Source organism: Manis pentadactyla, chromosome 6, assembly GCF_030020395.1.
Source record: "Manis pentadactyla isolate mManPen7 chromosome 6, mManPen7.hap1, whole genome shotgun sequence".
Taxonomy (NCBI): domain Eukaryota; kingdom Metazoa; phylum Chordata; class Mammalia; order Pholidota; family Manidae; genus Manis; species Manis pentadactyla.
The window spans coordinates 17,017,819-17,037,582 of record NC_080024.1 but is presented as its reverse complement, the minus strand read 5'-3'; the positions used below and the strand labels follow the sequence as shown (position 1 = coordinate 17,037,582).

Genomic DNA, 19,764 nt, shown 5'->3' with positions numbered 1-19,764 from the left:
TGTGGGGGTGACTGGGCGTTATCACACCCAGTCTTCCAGGGCCATCTGACACCCATGGCTCCTCAGGTACCCAGCTTCACCCCCCAGGGCTCCTCTCCTGTGTGCTTGTTTCCAGCCCATGCATTCTCCTCTATAAATACCAGCTCTGGTATTTGGGGTTGGCAGCTGTGGCTGCTAGGGAGATGGCTGGGTTGACATGTGGCTCCTGACAAAACACAAAGCCCTGCTGTGTGTGGGGTGGGGGGTGTGAGTAGGGGGATGAATTGGGGAGGGGTGGGCTGGGCACAAGAGCAGAAGTCAGTTGACGTTGGTAGTGTGGGGATGAGAGTTTACACAGCAATTGGAAACAGCACACCAGGCCCTTTCTGAAAATCACCCTGTTTATAAAGTTGAGGCCCCACCCTCATGGGTAGGGGAGAGGAAACGGGCCAAACTAGTCTAGAGGTAAACTGAGGCTCAGAGCTAGAACGCAGGTGCCCATGGACATGCCTGGGCAAGCCAGCTCTGGCCAGGATTGCTCTCTGTTCCTGGGGGCACTCTGCTCCTGTGGGTACCCTCCCACCCTCCCTGCCTGCCTAGAGACCCTCTTCCTCTAGGCCTGGCAGGCGGACTCCGGGTCTTTGCTTGAGCCCTCCCGAACAACTACCAGAGAATATTTAGAAAAAGGTGGTTGGGAACCTGTCTTGGGAACAGCCCTTGCCCCTTCAGGAAATGACCCCAGATCTCTCCATGGAGCAATAAGGAGCCCCTCAAACTAAATGGAAGCCTCTCTGCACCCTCTCCCTTGGTCACCCTGGGGAGGAGGAAGGCACCCGAGAGCTGAAAAGGGCTGGTCTGGGGGTTCCCTGACCCGCTTGCTGTCCTGGTGAAGGGGTTGGCAGACCTGCCCATCTTCTGCCCTGCTAAGGGCCACCAGCCTCTCCCACACCCCTCAGGGACCCTCCACCCGCCCCGACTGGGGGCGCAGGCCTCTTGCGGGGGAGCTGGCCTCCCTGCCCCCACGCCAGCGGCCGCCCTTTCCTGGCAGGACAGCGGGATCCTGCAGCTGTCAGGGGAGGGGCCACGGGGGCTGATGTCAGGGATACAAATAGCGCCGACGGCTGGGGGCCCTGTCTCCCCTCGCCGCATCCACTCGCCCGCCGGCCGCTCGCCCGCCGCCGCCTCCTCCGCGCCGCCCAGCCTCGCCCGCGCTGCCACCATGAGCCAGGCCTACTCGTCCAGCCAGCGCGTGTCCTCCTACCGCCGCACCTTCGGTGGGGCCCCGAGCTTCCCGCTCGGCTCCCCGCTGAGCTCGCCGGTGTTCCCGCGCGCGGGCTTCGGCACCAAGGGCTCCTCCAGCTCGATGACGTCCCGCGTGTACCAGGTGTCGCGCACGTCGGGCGGGGCCGGGGGCCTGGGGGCGCTGCGGGCCAGCCGGCTGGGGGCGACCCGCGCGCCCTCCTACGGCGCGGGCGAGCTGCTGGACTTCTCCCTGGCCGACGCCGTGAACCAGGAGTTCCTGACCACGCGCACCAACGAGAAGGTGGAGCTGCAGGAGCTCAACGACCGCTTTGCCAACTACATCGAGAAGGTGCGCTTCCTGGAGCAGCAGAACGCGGCGCTCGCGGCCGAGGTGAACCGGCTCAAGGGCCGAGAGCCGACACGGGTCGCCGAGATCTACGAGGAGGAGCTGCGCGAGCTGAGGCGCCAGGTGGAGGTGCTGACCAACCAGCGCGCCCGCGTTGACGTCGAGCGCGACAACCTGCTGGACGACCTGCAGCGGCTCAAGGCCAAGTGAGGACCCGGCATCCCCAGAACTTCCTTCCCATGGGCTGGGCGCGGGAGGCTAGGCCTGGGGGCTGGAACCCAGCAGTCAGCACCTGCCTTCTCCCGGGGCCATGGACGCTCTCCTGCCCCATGCAGGGAGAGGGTCACCTGCTAGTGTCCCCTGAGGGGAGATGGACTCTAGGTCTGTCCTTGTGCTCCCCCTCTTCACAGAAGGAATTTTCTTGGGAACATCATGGGGTGGAAATCGGAGACTTTGGAAGACATGGAGCCCTGTGGGAAGACCCTTTAAAAAGCATCTTAGGATACTAGGGTGATGTTGATGGGGGTCCGGCAGGCAGATGGTTGCAGGAAGGAGGTGCTAGCACAGTCAGAGATCAAAACCTGAGGCAAGCTTGGAAGGACAGGGGGTGGGCATCCAAGCAGGGGCTCTCAGTTCATCATATGCAGCCCTCAGAAAGCTTGGAGGACCAGGTGGTGGGCTCCACCAGGCTCCCATTACAAAGAGGCAATAAAGGTAAAACAAGCACACATAGGTCCTGCTCCTGGCTGCCCAAGTGAGCAAAGTCACCGCCCTGCCACCAGGTCACAAACATTAAATGAGCACCTGCATGGGCCTAGTTGGGTCTGGGAACCAGGAACATAGAAATGCATAAAATAGACACAGTTCCTAATCCCAGGGAGGTCACAATCTGGTGGGGACATAGATTTCCAGGGTGTGGCTCTGGGCACAAAATGAGGCCACTTCCTGTCCCCTCCTTGGGTGGGCGGAGCCTCCTGTCTCCACCCAGCACCAGGCCTCCTCTGTGTGTCCTGAGCCCACAGCCTGGGCAGTCCCCGGCCAGTCGTCTCCACTGCAGGTTTTATCCCCACCAACTGTCCTCCTGTCTGTCTGTCCTGGCCAGGCTGCAAGAGGAGATACAGCTAAAAGAAGAAGCAGAGAACAATTTGGCTGCCTTCCGAGCGGTGAGCCCTCTGGTCCCACCGCAGCCCTACCCCTCCGTACTTCTCTGTACCCCTTCTGTGGCACCTGGCCTCCTTCTGCCCTTATCTGGGTGATGAATAACCCTGTCCCTCTCACGTAACCTCCCCCAGGATGTGGATGCCGCCACTCTAGCTCGAATTGACCTAGAACGCAGGATTGAATCTCTCAATGAGGAAATCGCATTCCTTAAGAAAGTACACGAAGAGGTATGTCCTTGGCCTTCCTCCTCAAGGTCCCTGCTAAAAGCAATTGCAAAAGGCTGTGGTGTCAGTTTCCAGGAATAGGAGTGTGAGGGTGCTGTGTGGGCCCTGGTAGGGCACTGAAGCCCAGACGTTCGCTGCAGGAGATCCGAGAGCTACAGGCCCAGCTTCAGGAACAGCAGGTCCAGGTGGAGATGGACATGTCCAAGCCAGACCTCACTGCTGCCCTCAGAGATATCCGGGCTCAGTACGAGACCATCGCGGCTAAGAACATCTCGGAAGCTGAGGAGTGGTACAAGTCAAAGGTGGGTGGCCTGGCCAGGGACTCTGGTCCCTCCACCCCCCTCAGTACTGGTTTGGAGGAGCTTCCTGTGGCTCCATCCATGGGGAGAAGGGGGAGCTGGAGTCCCCGTGCTCCCTTGCCCACCCCTACCTGCACCCTGAATTCCCATCTCAGGGCCCCTCTCTGCCCGTAGGTGTCCGACCTGACCCAGGCAGCCAATAAGAACAACGATGCACTGCGCCAGGCCAAGCAGGAGATGATGGAATACCGACACCAGATCCAGTCCTACACCTGCGAAATCGATGCCCTCAAGGGCACAGTGAGTCCCGGCCCACATTGCTCAGTCCAGCCCAGCCCAGCCCTTCCTGACTGCAGCTCATACCCTCCCGCTGTAACGTTGGGCCCATCACACACCCATTCTGGGCCTCTGTCTCCTCAAATCTACCACAGGGGTAGAAACAGATGAGTGGATTCCCAGTTGGACTCTCAGGAATCCTGGGCTACTGTCGGGGACAGAGAGGCCGAACACCGGTGCCCCCTTTTATCTAGTCTCTCAGTTGCCACTAGGACTCCTTTTGAGTTCAGGGTTCATTGGCTCCGAAGAGTTTGACACCTCCTGGACTTGACCATCTGGGGTTGCCTCCCAACACTGAGGCCTTGTCTCTCCCCATCCTGAGCCCCGGGTGCCCACCCCCAGCCTGCCCTTGACCTGGGTGTCCCTCCCCTTCAGAATGACTCCCTGATGAGGCAGATGCGGGAGCTGGAAGACCGCTTCGCTAGTGAGGCCAGCGGCTACCAGGACAACATCGCACGCCTGGAGGAGGAGATCCGGCACCTCAAGGATGAGATGGCCCGCCACCTGCGCGAGTACCAGGACCTGCTCAATGTCAAGATGGCTCTGGATGTGGAAATTGCCACTTACCGGAAGCTGCTGGAGGGCGAGGAGAGCCGGTGAGGGGCCATGCAGGGGCCGGTGGTGGGTTCTGGGGAGCGCTGGTCGGGGGCACCATTCTTGCCCCAGGGAGGCTCAAGAGCACCTTAGCAAGGTCTGGAAACAATTTTTTACAAGAGGCCACCACTCCACTAATTGCAGAGAATTAACCAAGGCCACCTGGGTAAAAAGTGATTTAATTAACAGCTTTTATAAAAAGAGAAATATAAATATTCCCTCATCCACCTTCAGAATTAAGAACCAGCAGCATAAAACCATATTCAGCAACCAGTAATAAAATATTACTGCCAGTCAAGGGAGAGATGAGAGCAGAGTGAGGAATGATGAGGAAGGAAAGGGAGGGGGCAGACAGAGACAAAGAGAGACAGAGAGCCTTGGACACAGGCTAAGAGGGAGGGTGCAAGCTCGTGCGTGCACACACGCTCGCTCACAGGAAGACACAGAGTGACATACTCAGAGCAACTCACTCCTCGACAGAGAAAACAACCTACAACTGGAAGGGAACATGAGGGAAGCTTCTGAAGTGATGGAAATATTTATATCTGGGGTGATGGTCTATATCTTGATTTAGACCCATAGATACATGTATGTAGACATTGATCAAAACTCACTGAATTACACAGTAAAGATTGTGCATTTCACTGTAAACTTAATGTACATTTCTTATGTAAACTTAACCTCAGTTTAAAACAGGTTGATTACTCAAAAAATGATGCCCATTGACACTAATAGAAATGACAGTATGTGAAGTTTAAAAAACTCAGCAGATGTTTAGATATAGGGTTACACATAGAGAGATTTAATATTTCATAGAATTACATCTAGGTATAATGACCTTTTAAGGTAACAAAAGTTGTGTTGCATTTCCCCAGCACTAGGCCTACATGGGGATGGCAGCTCCTGGAACTTGCCCTCATATGGGTAGCCTGGAGGGTGGGCACACATGGTGGATGTCACCCACAGCTGCTATTGATGCACTCGGCAGTGCCAGGAGCAAGAAGGAAATCTGGCGAGCTGGAGGGTGCAGTGGGGTTGAGGGGCCTGGTGTCATGCCAGCAGTCAGAGGTGGAATGGGTGATCCTTCCAGAAGGAACAGTTGCTGGAACAGCTAGAGCTGGCCTTTGACCCCATGCCCTGAGCACTGTGGCAGTGGCAGTGTTGGGGTAGGTGGGAATGGGACAGCTGAGAATGGTGTTTGGAGGGGACCAGCACAAGTTTTGATGGGTGGTTACAGGGAGAGAAAGAGAGTCCTAACGCTTTGGGGGTTTGCTCTCTCCCCTTTCAGAATCAACCTTCCTATCCAGACCTTCTCTGCCCTCAACTTCCGAGGTGAGTGCATGTTGGCAGGTGGAGGCTGAGGTGGAAGGGGCAGGAGTCCAGCACGGGTGTCACCCAAGACCAGCCAGGAGGGGAGGATGGAACTGTGGGGACAGGGCTGGGTCTGGGGGAGGGAAACGGGGCTCCTGTCAGTGGGTGGGGAAGTTGAGATAGAGAGAGCTTTTTATTTTTAAAAATTTTATGTGATGGTTTTGTACTGTATTGGCCACATCCCCTGCACCTTCTGGGAGCATCAGCAAAGGTTTCTGTTTCCTCACATACCCAAACTCTGAAGGTACCTTGGGGTGTCCTTGGCAGCCTGGCAGCAGGAGCATCTAGAGCCACACACCCTGGGCTACAAGGCAGCCAACACCCATTGTCTGGCAAGTTGCCAAGTGCCCCTACCACCCACCCTATCCCCCACTCCTGCTGGCTGCTTGTTGAACACCTCCAGTTTGCTGGAGCAAGATGTTGGACACACGTTTTTAAAAATGAAGCCAAACCTTAGCGAAGCCAAACAATCACAAGAATGCACTCCTAGGGCATTCTGCCATTCTGACATTAGTAATATGCAGATCAAGTGGCTTTTCAACCCCAGAGAGCAGAAAAACATGCTATAATGATACATTAGGAAAGTAAGTTGGAGTCCTTGGCAGCTTCACCTTTCCTAGATCAAACCTTTTATATCTTCGATGTTCGTTTCCATCAAGAAAAAATACACGCTGAGCTCCACTGAGTTACAATGTTCATAACAAGCTGGTTGCTAAGGAGATTCATGAGTACCAAACGCTTAATACTGAGGACCTAAACTTGACCTTCCCTATAAAACTCAGAACCTCTCTTTTCTACTAGTAGTTTATGCAGACACCAAGTGTAAGCCTTGCATTTAAAACTGCTTGACGCTTTTTGAATCAGTAGTTCCGTGGCCATCATAGGGCAAGTATCATCTTACAGTTTTACAGCAAAGGAACTGAGGCACAGAGGGGCACATGACTGGCCACCAGCACAAAGAGCCAGAGACTGACTCTTGTCTGTCTCCCCTTCCTAAAGACATCAGATTGCTCATCCAGAGCTTAAAGTTGCTGGGTTCCATGAGGTTCCCCAAAAGGGTGTCTTGGGACTGGGCTGTGGGGTTCTAACTGTCAAGGTCCACACTCACTCAGGGCTCTCCTGGAGCCGAGGAGTGGAGAGGGACTGAGGAGGGGTTTGGGGAAGGGGAATGCTGGGTGCTTGAGCTCAGGGGTCTCTCATCCTTCTTTACCAGCCCGCACCTGGGGCACATCTCTTGGCTCCTAAGCCTATCTCAGCCATGCGACTGGCCCACTGGGGTGTTGGGCTCAAGGACAGGTGATAAGGTCTTGCTGAAAAAGTAACAGGCCCATCCTGAGAGGGTGGGAGTCTTCTGGGCTCTGCGCTGTGGGATCAGGGATGGACCCCCACTGCCTGCAGCAGCCCACGGCCTGGGCTTGGCCAGGCTGAGCACGTGTGGCTGATCTATTACAGAAACAAGCCCCGAGCAAAGGGGTTCTGAGGTCCATACCAAGAAGACAGTGATGATCAAGACCATCGAGACCCGCGACGGGGAGGTAAATGGTCTGCCTGGCCCCCCCATCTTTGGTGGGGTCTTTGGGGTATATCTGGGGGCTGCCAGCCAGGTGCCTTCTGCTGGCTGCACTGGTTCAAGGCCCTGCTGTGCTGGGGTGGGCGATGACCCAAGGCTGTGGCTCCATTCTCCAGCCAGCACTGGGTTGGACTGGGCTTCTCTTTCTCCCCAGGTCGTCAGCGAGGCCACACAGCAGCAACACGAGGTGCTGTAAAGCCAGAGACTCCTCTGTCACCAGAGACCACCTCCCCTCAATCCTCACTGCCTCCGAAGCCAGCCTCCTTCCATCCCAGAGCAGCACACCTCGCCACAGTGCTCCCCTCACGGCCTCTGACCGCTGCTCACCAGCCACCCCTATGTCCCCACAGGGCACACGGCCCACCCCTGCCCAGGCACAGGCAGCCCCCAGCTGTGTGAGTCCTGGATGCTGGAAGTGAGTGAGCCTGGCTCTTGGCTGCCCTCGGGGTGTGTGGCGCAGGGCCAGGATGGAGCCGAGGCAGGGTAGGGCCCCCGCCCCTCCCATCCCCAGGACCTCAGGCTTCAGCCTCTGGCTTGGGAAAGGGCCCAGAGCAGGGTGTTGGGACCCCACAGGGTCAGGATCAAACCCTGTGAACCTCCCCACTCTCCACTCCCTAGCCTGGGTCAGAGAGAAGGGGCAGCCCCTCAGCAAGCAGGGCAGGTAACAGGGGGACTAGGCTCCTGTGGGGACTAGGGGGCTTGAAGTTGACCCTTATTTTCCCAGGGTGGATTTAGAAAGCAGGGCTGCTAGAGGGACCCCCCGAAGGTGCCAGATGTGGGAGCAGGAGATTCAGAAGGAGAGAGGGTGGCGAGATGCTGGAGAAGAGAGGAGAGGAGAGAGGCAGAGAGTGGTCTCAGGCAGGTGGGAGGGGTGCCCGCCTCCCCAAGCCTGCCCCTCCCCCAAGCAGGGGCTCTGGACAGAAACAATAAAAAGAGAAGCACAAGCCTAGCACGTCCCCTGCTTCACTGACTGCCAGTCTCCCCTGGGGGTCCCCGGGCCCTGTTGCCATGACTGTTGAGATGCACTATGTGCTGCCCTCCTGCCCAGTCAGACTGTCCAAACCCCTTCTGTCCCTGGAGCCTCCCAGCCCTGCTGTGTGTGTGTGTAGCATATGGGGGGTGGGGGTGGACAGGGGGCTTTTGTTGGGGAACCATAACTACCTCTCATGAGGCTCCAGTTCCGGGATGGTCCCCCTTGGGTCCCCTACCCCACCTTCAGATCATTAAGGTCAGGGGACACTTTTTAGAGGACAGAGACTGGTATAGCTATCCCAATCCTTTCCCCAAAGAAGCTTCAACCTCTTCTCATTAAGTGTGTGTGGGCACCTTCTATGCAGAAGGACCCATTCAGAAAACATAACAGTGGTAAGAAAACATCAAGTTCTACCTTGTTCTTAGAGAAGACTCTACACTCTAAAGATGTCAATCCATCCTACATTAATCTATAATTTCAATGCAATGCAATTTCAATTAGAATACCAAAGGGAACTTGGGGAGAATTTTGGAAGCATAAGGGATGGGAGCAAAGGACATATAAAAAATCAGGAAATCATGGAATAAAACAATAACACAGATATGTTAAAGGTTTCTTTGGGGAAACCTTTATTAGCCAATATAGGACTTAACAGGACTTGGCGGCAATTGGGTGACCATGGTGGGTAGAACTGAAGCCTGTGTCTCTTTTCTCTCAGTCCAAAATATAAGTTCTAGTGGGTCAAAGATTTAGGAAGCTTGATGGACCCATATAGGCCTCAACCTTCAAGTTGCTCCCGAAATAATTAAGGTATTACTTTTTAAAGGAGATGGGACAAAGGAAGAGATCATAGACATGGTAAATTCAGAGAGTCCATAGGTAAAATAAACTAAATAGGATTTTAGTCTTCAGGTCCCTAGTCTGATGTTCCTAGCTGGATTTTGCCAGAAACTTCCAAACAGCTTTCAAAGCCTTTCTGGTGTTTCCATCTGTCTCCCCCTCCTTGGATGTGGCCCTTGCTCACACGTTGCCCCTTTCCCTCTGTGTTGTGCCATCCCTCCTTCTGAGAAGGCCCCCTTCTCCATGGTATTCTTCACCTTTGCCCTGGGAGTATCTGGGCCATACCCCAGGTCCCCACCCTCTGCCACTGGTGACTCCTGGTCATGTCTTTTCCCCCTGTGCTCCAATGGGGTTAATCCTGTAGGCCCCAGAACTACCCCAGTGAACCTGTAATGGAACTAAAAATGAAATCAGAAGTAGAATTTCCAGTATTTTCTGCTAGGATAGAGGAGGAGGTTGATGGGGGCCTTGGAATCTGAACTAGTCTCTCTGTGAAAGAAACACCTGGGTGGGGCTGGGCCCGGGTGGATAAGAGGTGGTGTGTGTCGGTGAGTAATTTCCAGAGCCTCTTGCTCCTCCTTCTTTCCCCTGAAGACTTATGTATACTCATCTACCCCACAAAGGATAAAAGGATACATAGGTCCCAGAAGGTGTTACAGGCATCCCCAACCTCCAACAAACAGTGTAGGTGCAGACTAGTAGCTAAGGTTGTGGGAATTTAGGAATCTTAGACTCTCAGAGTCAGACCTCAAAGTCCCCAGGGCAGCAACCCCCAGAACACAGAAACCCCCTCCCCAGCCTTGCTCTGGCACCTTGAGCCGTTATCAGGCTCTGCTTGAAGGTGTCTGGTGTCACAGAATGCACTGCATCCATGGTGGCTCCTTCCAGCTGGGGACAGCCGTGAAAGTCAGAAAGCCCTTCCTTCTAGCACACATCTGTCTCTGTGACTACCACCCACTTGTCCTCAGAGAAGAGAGGAAGTCCAGATCTACCGTGCCCCCAGTGGGGAAGCATTCTCTGAGCAGAGTCTTCCTGGGACCAGAAATTCTGGTTCTGAGTCCTGTGCTTTGCCTCTGACCTTGAGAGCTGCAGCCACCCAGGGAATCTAGGACAGGGGAGATGGATGTGGTGCTCCCAGAGAATGGACACAAATAAACAAAAAAGGATCTGGGTTTCATGTGGTCATACACACACCCCGTCACCTCTTTGGCAAAAACCTCTCCTTGTTCCTTGGGACACTCTGATGTCTTCTCCTTGAAGACTCTGCACATTGAGAAATAAGAGAGCTCATAGGTGGTTGACTAGCTTCCCACTGGGCCCAGGGGACCAGTTCTAGACCAATTCAGACTCCACCTGATGGGATGGAATAGGAAGAAGTGTGGATATGTCCAGCAACTGAGGGCTCAGTGGACACTTTCCTATTCTGTCTGTCCACTCTGACACCCTCCCACCCCTGGCCCTTGGGACGATGTGCTCCACGCACTCATCCCTCCTGGTTTCTCCTTTCACCACAGCTAGCCCAGGACACATATGCAAATATATCATCAATGACCTCTGATTCAGTATCTGTCAGCTAACCAAGGACGAGGTTTTCCTCCATTTTACTCACTGCTGTATCCCTGGTGCTCCAAAGAGTGCTTGGCTCATAGAAGGTGCTCATTAAATATTTAAGTATTTGTTGAATGAATACCCACTGAGCACTTTTACTTTTCTTTGAATTAAATATTTACCAGGCCCCCACTTCATTGACTGAACCAACATTTACTGCGATTTTAGCATGTGGCAGGCACATGGTGCATCACTATGACTCAGAGGAAACTCCCTGTGGCCCAGAGAGGTGGGGTGAACTGTCAAGGTCACACAGTATTATCCATGGCAGATGAGAACTGGGCCATAGGCTCCTTGACCTCCTGAGCCCAGATCTCTTTCCATGACACCATAGGCTTGTGATTGCAAGACAGGGCAGACTGGCAGCACACACCCAGCCTGGCGCCAGGCCGCAGGGCAGTGTGAGGCCCATTTTGAGCGCCTTGCAGCCAGCTGCCCTGGGTGATGGGCCTGGCCAGAGCCTGATGGCTTCTGGCTGTCACAGCCAGTGTAGGCTCCACCAGAAGAGGGCGCCAGTGATTCACAAGGGGCCATGTCCTTCCTACCCAGGTCCACAAACGCCTGTGCTTATTATATCAATGAATGCCCCCATTATGGACATTCAGATGGGAGACACACAAGCCATGTTCCAGGCTCTGTGCCAGGCCCTTTTAAATAGTTAATATTCATTTTAATATTTAATATAATAATTTAAAGCCATCACAACAACCTGAGTCAGATCATGCAATTTGTCAGCTCAAAATCCTCTGAGATGACTTGCCGTTTCACTAGGAATAAAAGTGCCATGGCCTACAAGATGCTAAGCTATCTGGCCCTTGCTCCTTTTCTGACCTCGTGTCCCTCTGCCCTCCCTTCCACTCCCTCCAGCCCAGCTGGCCTCCTGGCTTTTCTCAGAGCCCACCAGGCACATTCCCACCTCTGCCTGAAGCAGTCCTCCCAAGACATCCACACCACATGATTCTTTACCCCCTCAACGTGGGTTCCCAGAGAGGCTCCAACCACCCTGTTTGAAAGTGCAAGCCGCCAGCACACTCCCATCCCTCTTACCCAGCTCCATTTTCTCCACAGTGCTTATCTCCTTCTAATAATCTTCATCATTTCTTTATTTCTTTACATTGTTTGTCTCCTTCCTCAGATGTAAACAACACAGACGCAGGAATCCTTGTCTATCTTATTCAATGCCTGGTGCCTAGAGCTGTGCCAGGCACACAGGAGGATCTAAGAGAATGTTTGTTGAACGAATAAATAAACCTTGAATGGCACTGCCTCTGTTGTATAGATGAGGAAACAGGCTTCGAATTGTTAAGTGGCTTCCTTGAGATCATACAGTTCATTACTTTAGCCGGCCAGCCAACCAGCCAGCCAATATTACAGACCCCCTACTGCATTCCACGCAAATTGTTGAGGCACACTGCTAGGTGGCTTTGGGTTATTGGATTTTAAAAACAGTCTCAAAACATCCTTTGTTCTTGATGTTCAATCTGCTTGCAGTGCCTCTCCCTCATCTTTGTCTTTTAGAATTCAATTCATGTTTAAGGATTCAGTTCATCATCAGCGTTTGCCAGAGGTTGGTGGAGGGGGCATGGCTGACTATGAAGGGGCTGCTCAGGAAAATATTTAGGGTGACATTCTGTATGGTCCTGGGGTAGCCGATGCACAATTCTCTACATCTGTCAAAACTCAGAGAACTGCAGATCACAAAGAGAAAGCTTTAATGTATGCAAACAAGAATAAAATCTCATTCCCCAAGGCTCTTAATCCCTCTGGACATAATTCAGTGTTTAAAATTGTTTCTTATGTATCCTCTCCATTCACACACACAAGCACAGAATGACTTTGGTCTCCCGGAATGAAGGTGGGGGAAAGGGATGTGACATTAAAAGTACCTTTCTCTGCCTTCAAATGACTCAGGGCTCCTCTTTTGGCTCCTTCCTGCCTTCCCAGGCTTCAGCCCTTAGGGTTCAAGGTCAGGCCTGGGTCTCTCACCTGGAATTTTTTTTAAAACTTTTTATTTGGGGATAATTGTAGGTTCACAGGCAGTTATAAGAAACAACACAGAGAGATCCTGTATACTTTTCACCTGATTTTCCCCTAATGGTAACTCTTGCCCGACTGTGGTACAGTATCACAACTAGGAAATTGCCATTAATATAGTCCACCTTCCCTCTTCAGATTTTACCAGTTTTACATGCACTCAGTGTGTGTACGTGTGTGCACATGCATGCACACTTATGTGTCCATTTAATTCTATTTTATCACATGTGTAGATTCATGTGATCATAACCCCAGTCAAGATATGAAACTGTTCTATCACAAAACTCTCACTTGAACTTTTAAAAGTGGTAATGTCTTATCTTGATGTTTCTCAAAGTACAAACGTTAGATGCATCAGTCACCTGGGCCACTTCTTAAATGTGCAGATTCCTGGACCCTCCCAGCACCACCTACTGAAACCGCATCTCTGGGGTTGGGGCCTGGGTATCTGTCCTTTTAACAGATGCCATACTTTGAGAACCACCCCTTTACCTGGCCTTCAATTCACCCATTTGAGTCCACCTCCACACTGCGGCTGCCAGAGGATCCTTCTAAAACACAGCTCTGACCATGCTCTCCTGCTGCTTAGTACCTTGCATTGGTATCCACTGCCATCAGGATACAGTAAAGTGTTCTCAGTCAGGGCCCACTTCCCACCTCCACTCACTGCACCCCACTGCAGTTCAATTCCTCCAAACTCTTCTGATTCTCAGAATGCATCATCTCCTTTCATCGTGCTCTGCTTTTGGTCAAACTGTTCCCTCTGCCAGGAATGTCCTTCCCACTATTGTCTGTATGTTGCAACCCTATTCAACTACTCATTTTTACAGATGAGGACTTGGAGACTGAGAGAGGTTGGAGGTCACCCAGCAAGTACGGGCAGGACTAGCTGGGAGCCTGAATCCACCTGACTTCCTGCTCCTGGTCTTACTGTTTACCAGGCTGCCCTGGAGGGTAGGGAAACCACTGCTCCCTCTTCCCAGGTTGCCTGCTCACCTCTGCTGGAGCCTGCCTTCCCATCTGCCTCTCAGACCTCTCAGCCAGGACCTCCTCTTCCTCCCCTCCAGCCAAGTGGGGCTGGGAATCAGGGGCCTGAGAGAAGAAGGAATGGAAATAGGATTGAGCCTGATTCCCTGAGTGGGGTGAGGGGCAGGCTCACCGTGGGGGTAGGGGTCTGAAGCAAGTCCTTTTAAGCCGTGGCAGGCGATGGGGGCTCCTGGAGGGAGGGAAGGAGCAGAGTGGAGTCGAAATTCCCTCCTCTGCTGCCCCCTCCCTCCACAGCTCCCTCGCAACCCGAGCCGGGGGGCCTAAAAATAGCCCCCGAGGCGCAACCGCCCGCAGCCCTGGTGACCTTCTGGGTAACACAGGCCGAAGGCTGGCGGGCAGCAGGAAGGCAGGGTGCCGGCCCCCCAGAACTCATCTCCCAGGGCACCATCTCCTGGGTGCCACGGTGGCCTTTCGGTTCCAGTTTCCAGCATACTTCCAGCACAGCTCACTGAAGCCATGCAGAAAGGCTGGGGCATGCGAGGCGAGGACGTGGGCACGAGGGCACCCCCCAGCCCCGGGGTGCCCCCGAAGAGGGCCAAGGTGGGGGCCAGCGGAGGGGCCATGGCTGGAGCACCCATCTTCCTGCAGCCCCTGAAGGACACAGCTGTACTGGCGGGCAGCGACATGCGGCTGCGGGTGGTGGTGAGCGGGACGCCCCAGCCCAGACTCAGCTGGTTCCGGGACGGGCAACTCCTGCCCCCACCGGCCCCTGAGCCCAGCTGCCTGTGGCTGCGTAGCTGCGGGGTGCAGGATGCCGGCGTGTACAGCTGCAAGGCCCAGAACGAGCGGGGCCAGGCCTCCTGTGAGGCTGTTCTCACAGTGTTGGAGGTCGGAGGTAATGGGGAGGTGGGGGCTGCACCTGGCCGGTGGGGCGCTCAGAGATAGAGGAGGGCTGCCTGGGCCATGTGGGAGAGGTACCCATTCATCCAGCCTTCTCCCCAGGTGCACTGGCTTCTCAGCTAGGCTGACCCACAAGTGCCATGAAGAGGAAAGTGTGGGGAAAGGGGCATCAAGGTAGGGAAGTTCCCTACAGGAAGGTCAGAGATCGGAGATCAGCATTTGGTCAGCAAAGCCTGAGCTGCACTCAGGCATCTCTGGGAATTCCTAGTGAAAGCCCACCCAGTTTCCCTGTAGAGAGACCTCCTGGGGAAGCCATCTTCATCTCTCCAGTACCTTAGACTCCTGACCAGCCTTTTTACAGGTGTGTGCATGTCTGAGGGGTGGCCAGCTCCCCTGCTCCCGCTGCTAAGTTGAGGGATAGGCCAGTGCCCCTCAAAGTCCACTGCTGGGGCAAGTTGGTGTGGTCAGCACCAGGCTGATTGGAAGAGACCAGTGGATTGGCAAGGATGAATGGGGTACAGAACATCAAGAAGTGGGGGTAGGGCTGGGAGCTCCAGGGCTGTCTGAGGATGGGGGAGGGATAGGGCTTGGGAATCCACAAGCAGGTGTGTGCAAGTGTGTGTGTGTGTGTGTGTGTGTGTGTGCAGGCTGTAGAAAGGCCTGGTTGTACAAGTGGATGAGGAACAGGGGTTTGTGGAGTCGGTATGGAAAGCTCATGGGCCATATCTACCTGAGGTTTAGAGGGCATGGAAGAGAGATGCTCAGGCAGGTGTTGGGGCCTCTGCCTCCATGGGGGAAGAGTGCTGGGCTTCTGTATAAAGGGACAGATGATGGTCTGAGGCAGAAGGGGAGGGGACCAAGACTGGACTTGCTGCTTAGGGGCCTGCTGGGGCTGGTGTGGGTGCCAGACCAGGGCTGATTCTCCCGGGGTCAGTGTTTGGGCTTCCTTTCTGACTTCCTCAGCTCCTAAGTCAGCCAGTTCTTTTCCAGGCAGACGACAAGAGCCCCAGGCTGGCTGAGCCTTGAAAGACAGAATTCTGGGGAAGAAGGCTGCAGCTAAGGGAGATGGCAAATTGCTTAGGGGGTCACTGAGTGTGTACTGGGCATTTTCAAGAGGGACTTCTCACTGCAGCTGGGTGGTTTATGGAGGGCTCCATCCTTGGGGGCTGAGGAGGAGGCAAGGGATGAATGACCTCAGTAGCTCTAGGGGAAAGAAAGCTGTAGGGTGCAGTCTGGTCAGGAGACAGAACAGGGGCTCAGCCCCTCATCATCATTTCTGCTCTCTCCCTAGCCCCACCCTGCCCAACTTCCTACAGGTTTCAATGAGCTGATTCCTCAGAGTCCCTGTGGCCAAGCCTGTGGCAGACAAGGCCAAGGCTGGCTTCTCTTGGTTGACTTTGTATTTGTCCAAGTACAGGCCTTCCCAGCCTGGGGGCAGGGGAAGAGGCCCATCCTGGCAGAGCTCTGAGCTGGGGATCAGACTCTTAGCTCTGGTTCCCTCAGGGGCAGAACGCACTGAAACAGACCATAACCAAGGGGTATGAAAGGCAGATCGGTGAGCACACAGTGTAGGGAGAGTTTAGGGAAGGGAAAGGCAGCCCTGAGAAGCAGCAAGGTGGTCACGACGTTTGTTTAGAATTGCAAAGAGAACCGCAGCTCCAAATGTTTCCTTTTACAGGTAAGGCCACTGTGGTCCAGAGCAGGGGAGATCTGAAAGACGTGCAGCTAGTTATGACGCCCAGAATTAAGAATCCATCCTGGTCTTCACTCTGCGCACTTCTTAGCGGTCAAGGAATTCTGGAGGGTGGAGGGAGAGAGAAAGAGGGTTGGGGGAGCTCTTCATTGTATGGAGAGTAGCCCAGGCCTGGCCTTTCTTCCCTGGTTCCCCAAAGTGGGGAGAACCTAGGATGCTAGGACCCCTCAGCAGGGCTGTTTCCTCAACCCCTCTGTAATCTGGGCGGCATGGTTGGCAGAGCTGAGCCCTGGCTGGACAAACATAGACAGAAGCCTGGGGGGCAGTCTCCAGGCTTGGTCTGGAGAAACAGCATGTTTGAGAGGCTTGGGCTGAGGAAAGGACCCTGGATCCTATGGGCTTAGATTTGGGGCCTTTTAACAGTCATGTTAAAACAAGAACACAGTTGGGCTGCATCAGGTCATATTGAGAACTTTTTCCTATCAGTGAAATCTTTATCCCCAAAGTGGCCTTCTAATTATTATTAACTGGTGATAATTCTTGCAGTAATTTACAATAGTATGAAAAACTACTGTGTGGCAGGCAGTACATTGTCATACCCTTCGATACATTGTTTAAGTTCCACAGCAACCCTGGGGAAACTGAGGTGCAGAGGGATTAAATAACACTCTTGTTGTATGGATAGAAGCGGAGCAGGGATAGAAGCCTCAGTTTGTCCCACTGCAAAGAACCATGTCCTTAACTACTATGCCCCTCCCACGTGACTTGGGGGAGGGAGGGCTTTGCTTTGGTGATGTAGGGGAGGCCTGACCAGGTGAGTCTGGCTTCCGCCCCCTCCTATTATTGCCTGTTCCCCACCAGTCCCTGCTCAGTGACAGGTCCTGGTGAGGAGCAGCTGGGCAACAGCTGAGTATTGCTCAGACTTACTCATGGAAAACTTCCTTGGTTGGGAACAAGAACAGCAAGAGGCCTTCAGAGTTCTTGAGGAAGTGCAGCCAGGACCTGGCTACAGAGGGAAGGAGGCAGCTTCCTGGCTGGGATCGCTGTCTGGCTTGGCAAGACAGGGTGATGCTAAGGTTCTTGGCACTCCTAAAGCTTGATATGTTAGCTCAAGGATGGTGGGATATTGGCACGGCTTGGAGAGCCTAGGGCCTTGAGAAGACAAGTGAGCTGCAGGCTGTGGATTTGGGAGAATGGGAAACAGGAGAGTGGTATTTAGGGTATAGAAATGAGGACAGAATCAGAACTGTGAAGATGGCAGAAAGGCAGGCTACTTGTAGAATGCAGGATACACCTTAACATGTGTGAAGTACTCTCATTTCATTATTTAATCTTCTGAACCCCAGCTTAGTGCTATGATGGTTATATATAAGAAAACTGGGTTTCAAAGAGGCAATTTACCCAAGGTCACAGGCTAGTGAGGTGGCAGAGCCAGATTTGAAAGCTGGGTCTCTGGGCCTAGGTCCACATTGCTTGTGCTCAGAAAGAGAAGAATGGGGAGACGATGGCAGGGATCTGTCATCATAACCACCCTTCTCCTGCCAATAGCCCCAAAGCCAGCTTCTGGCCCCATCCCCAAGATGGGCAGGCATTCTCTTTGAGAACTTCAGGCTCCTGTCTGTGTGGGTTGAGGGGCCATGTGCAAATCAAGTGACCAGAGCAAGGGTCACCCTCAGAGCTTGAGGCATGTGAGGTTGGAGAGGGAGGCCTGTACTAAAAGGTCAGGGGTAAGGAGGAGAGGGCACAGCCTAGAGAAAGGGTAAGCTGATGATACCTATCTGTTAGTTGGGAGTTTCCTGGCCAAGGTCTGGAAGACTCTGCTGTCAGTCAGAGAGGTCAAAGGTCAACAGATGGTAGTGAACCATGCTTGACAATGAGGAGAGGTTAGGGATAGGGAGAGGGGGCCAGTTTAGGCAAGGGAAAGTGGGCGTTCACAGAACCTGCATTGAAGAATACTCTGCAGTTACCATTTTTCACCTGGAACTTGGAATGTCTGGATGAAAAGCAGGAGGGAACTAGTGTAGAGGTGAGAATGGGTATGGGGAGAACCATCATCCATTCATGCCAAGTCCTGATCAGGGAGAAGAGGAGGGGCCAGAGCAGCAGCATGAGGTGCTTTGGGAGGGAAGAAGGGGCAGGAGAACATTCCTGAAGCTAGGGCAGGCCCCCCAAGTTAAATCCTGAATGGAATGCAAGACGGTCCCTTTTCTAGCTCTTTCTTGGAAAAGGGTCTGGGTCAGGACAGAAATAGAGGGATGGATGAATGAGCTGTTTCAGGAAGATTTACTCTCCCTATTCCCACCATCCCTCATTGTTTCCACCACCAGCTCTGCAACCCCCTCTTATATTTATTACCTACTGTGCACCAAGTCACTATATTCTAGGTGCTTGGGTTACATGAGTGGGGGGAAAAAGACCACAATTCCTGTCCTTCTAGAGATTACACTCTAGTGAGGGGAGACAGGCAACATGTAATAAACATAACACCTAAGTAAAAGTTATATAGTATATCAGACATGCAGAGCAGAGTTAAGTCATCAGTGACTTGGGATTTCTCTGGAAGGGGAAATGCTAGCAGTATAGATACTGGAAGTCTGGGTTTGGGGAAATGGCAGGGGGCAGAGCTGCTAGCCATGGAGGAAAAATGGGGCAACATTTTTCCCACCCTGGGAGCATGCAGCAGGCCAGCCCTGTGGGGGTGAGCAGCACAGGCCCAGAGCAGAACACAGAATTCCACAGGCCTCTCCTTGGCCCAGCTGTCCCGTCACTCACGCCTGCTGCCCATTGGTTATTTTTGCTATGGAATGTGCCAGCCCCTCGGATTCTCCTGGGGAACAAGGCCTCAGGTTACCCCCTCTCTTCACTCAGCTACCCCATCTGTGAGTGGGTGTGTTTGGGGGCAGGTAGGGAAAGAGCCTGTGGGTGTCCAGGGTCCTCTGGCTGAAATTGATGTGGACATAAGAGTGTGCCCTCTCAGTGCACACCCCTGTGCATGTATCTGTATGTGGAACATTTGCCTCTGTGGGTTTGGGCAATAGGACCGCCTGTATGTAGCCAGAATGTCCAAGACATAGCCTTAACCTTAAAAAAAAAAAGGCCGTAAACTCAAATAACTTCAGGAACCATGGAGCAACAAGGATAATGAGTGAGGTGCTGTTGTCGGTAGCTGAAATTGAGCATGCTTACCCCATGTGAAATATTGTGCAGGATGAACAAAACTTATCAGTTGGTTCTGTATTTATTTGGGATCCATGCTTTCAAGAAATAAAATTAGGGAACCTGCTGACCAGTCAGCATGTGAAGCTTTCTGACACAGAGGTGAATAACTAAGTCACACTGCCACAGTTAGAATCCTGGCTTTCCGGATTATTGTCTGTGTGACCTTGGGCCACTGATCTCTCTGTGCCTCAGTCTCCTGCTTTGTTGTGAGGATTTAATGACTTAATTCGTAAAAAGTGCTTAGCACAATGCTTGGTACATAGGAAGCATGCAGAAAGTGTTGATGATAATAACTTAGTAGTCACATCTCAGAACCCAGAATTGGGGCTATTTGCTCATGCTGGAATGGGGATTTGGAATCGGGGGGGCGGGGGGCATGTTGACACAC

At 53.2% G+C, this 19,764-nt stretch overlaps 2 protein-coding genes across 9 annotated transcripts in view; both read left to right on the top strand.

Moving 5' to 3' along the window:
* Window positions 1-1,100: 1,100 nt before the first annotated feature.
* On the top strand, window positions 1,101-8,071 carry DES (desmin). Its single transcript, XM_036914468.2, has 9 exons — window positions 1,101-1,773; window positions 2,670-2,730; window positions 2,860-2,955; window positions 3,093-3,254; window positions 3,426-3,551; window positions 3,963-4,183; window positions 5,470-5,513; window positions 7,005-7,087; window positions 7,277-8,071. Exons 1-9 carry the CDS (start codon window positions 1,199-1,201, stop codon window positions 7,316-7,318), a joined length of 1,410 nt encoding a protein of 469 aa, XP_036770363.1. The 5' UTR covers window positions 1,101-1,198; the 3' UTR covers window positions 7,319-8,071.
* Window positions 8,072-13,921: 5,850 nt separating this feature from the next.
* SPEG (striated muscle enriched protein kinase) overlaps window positions 13,922-19,764 on the top strand; it is a 54,632-nt gene continuing 48,789 nt past the window's right edge. For 3 of the 8 annotated variants that reach the window (XR_005030664.2, XM_036914431.2, XM_036914420.2), the window contains exon 1: window positions 13,924-14,459. Coding sequence is in view for 7 of the 8 variants with exons in the window: in XM_036914431.2 (XP_036770326.2) it covers window positions 14,081-14,459 (379 nt within the window). In the remaining variant the exon portion in view is untranslated. Of the gene's footprint in view, window positions 14,460-19,764 lie in introns of all 8 variants that reach the window. The other 5 variants (XM_057503503.1, XM_036914412.2, XM_036914331.2 and 2 more) reach the window with 3 other exon arrangements.

What these genes read in the sequence shown, in the direction of transcription:
- DES (XM_036914468.2), top strand. Translation starts at nt 1,199, where the DNA reads ATGAGCCAGGCCTACTCGTCCAGCCAGCGCGTGTCCTCCTACCGCCGC. An exon ending in TTAAGAAAGTACACGAAGAG is followed by an intron (nt 2,956 to 3,092) that starts GTATGTCCTTGG and finishes CGTTCGCTGCAG; the next exon opens with GAGATCCGAGAGCTACAGGC. An exon ending in CTGGAGGGCGAGGAGAGCCG is followed by an intron (nt 4,184 to 5,469) that starts GTGAGGGGCCAT and finishes CTCCCCTTTCAG; the next exon opens with AATCAACCTTCCTATCCAGA.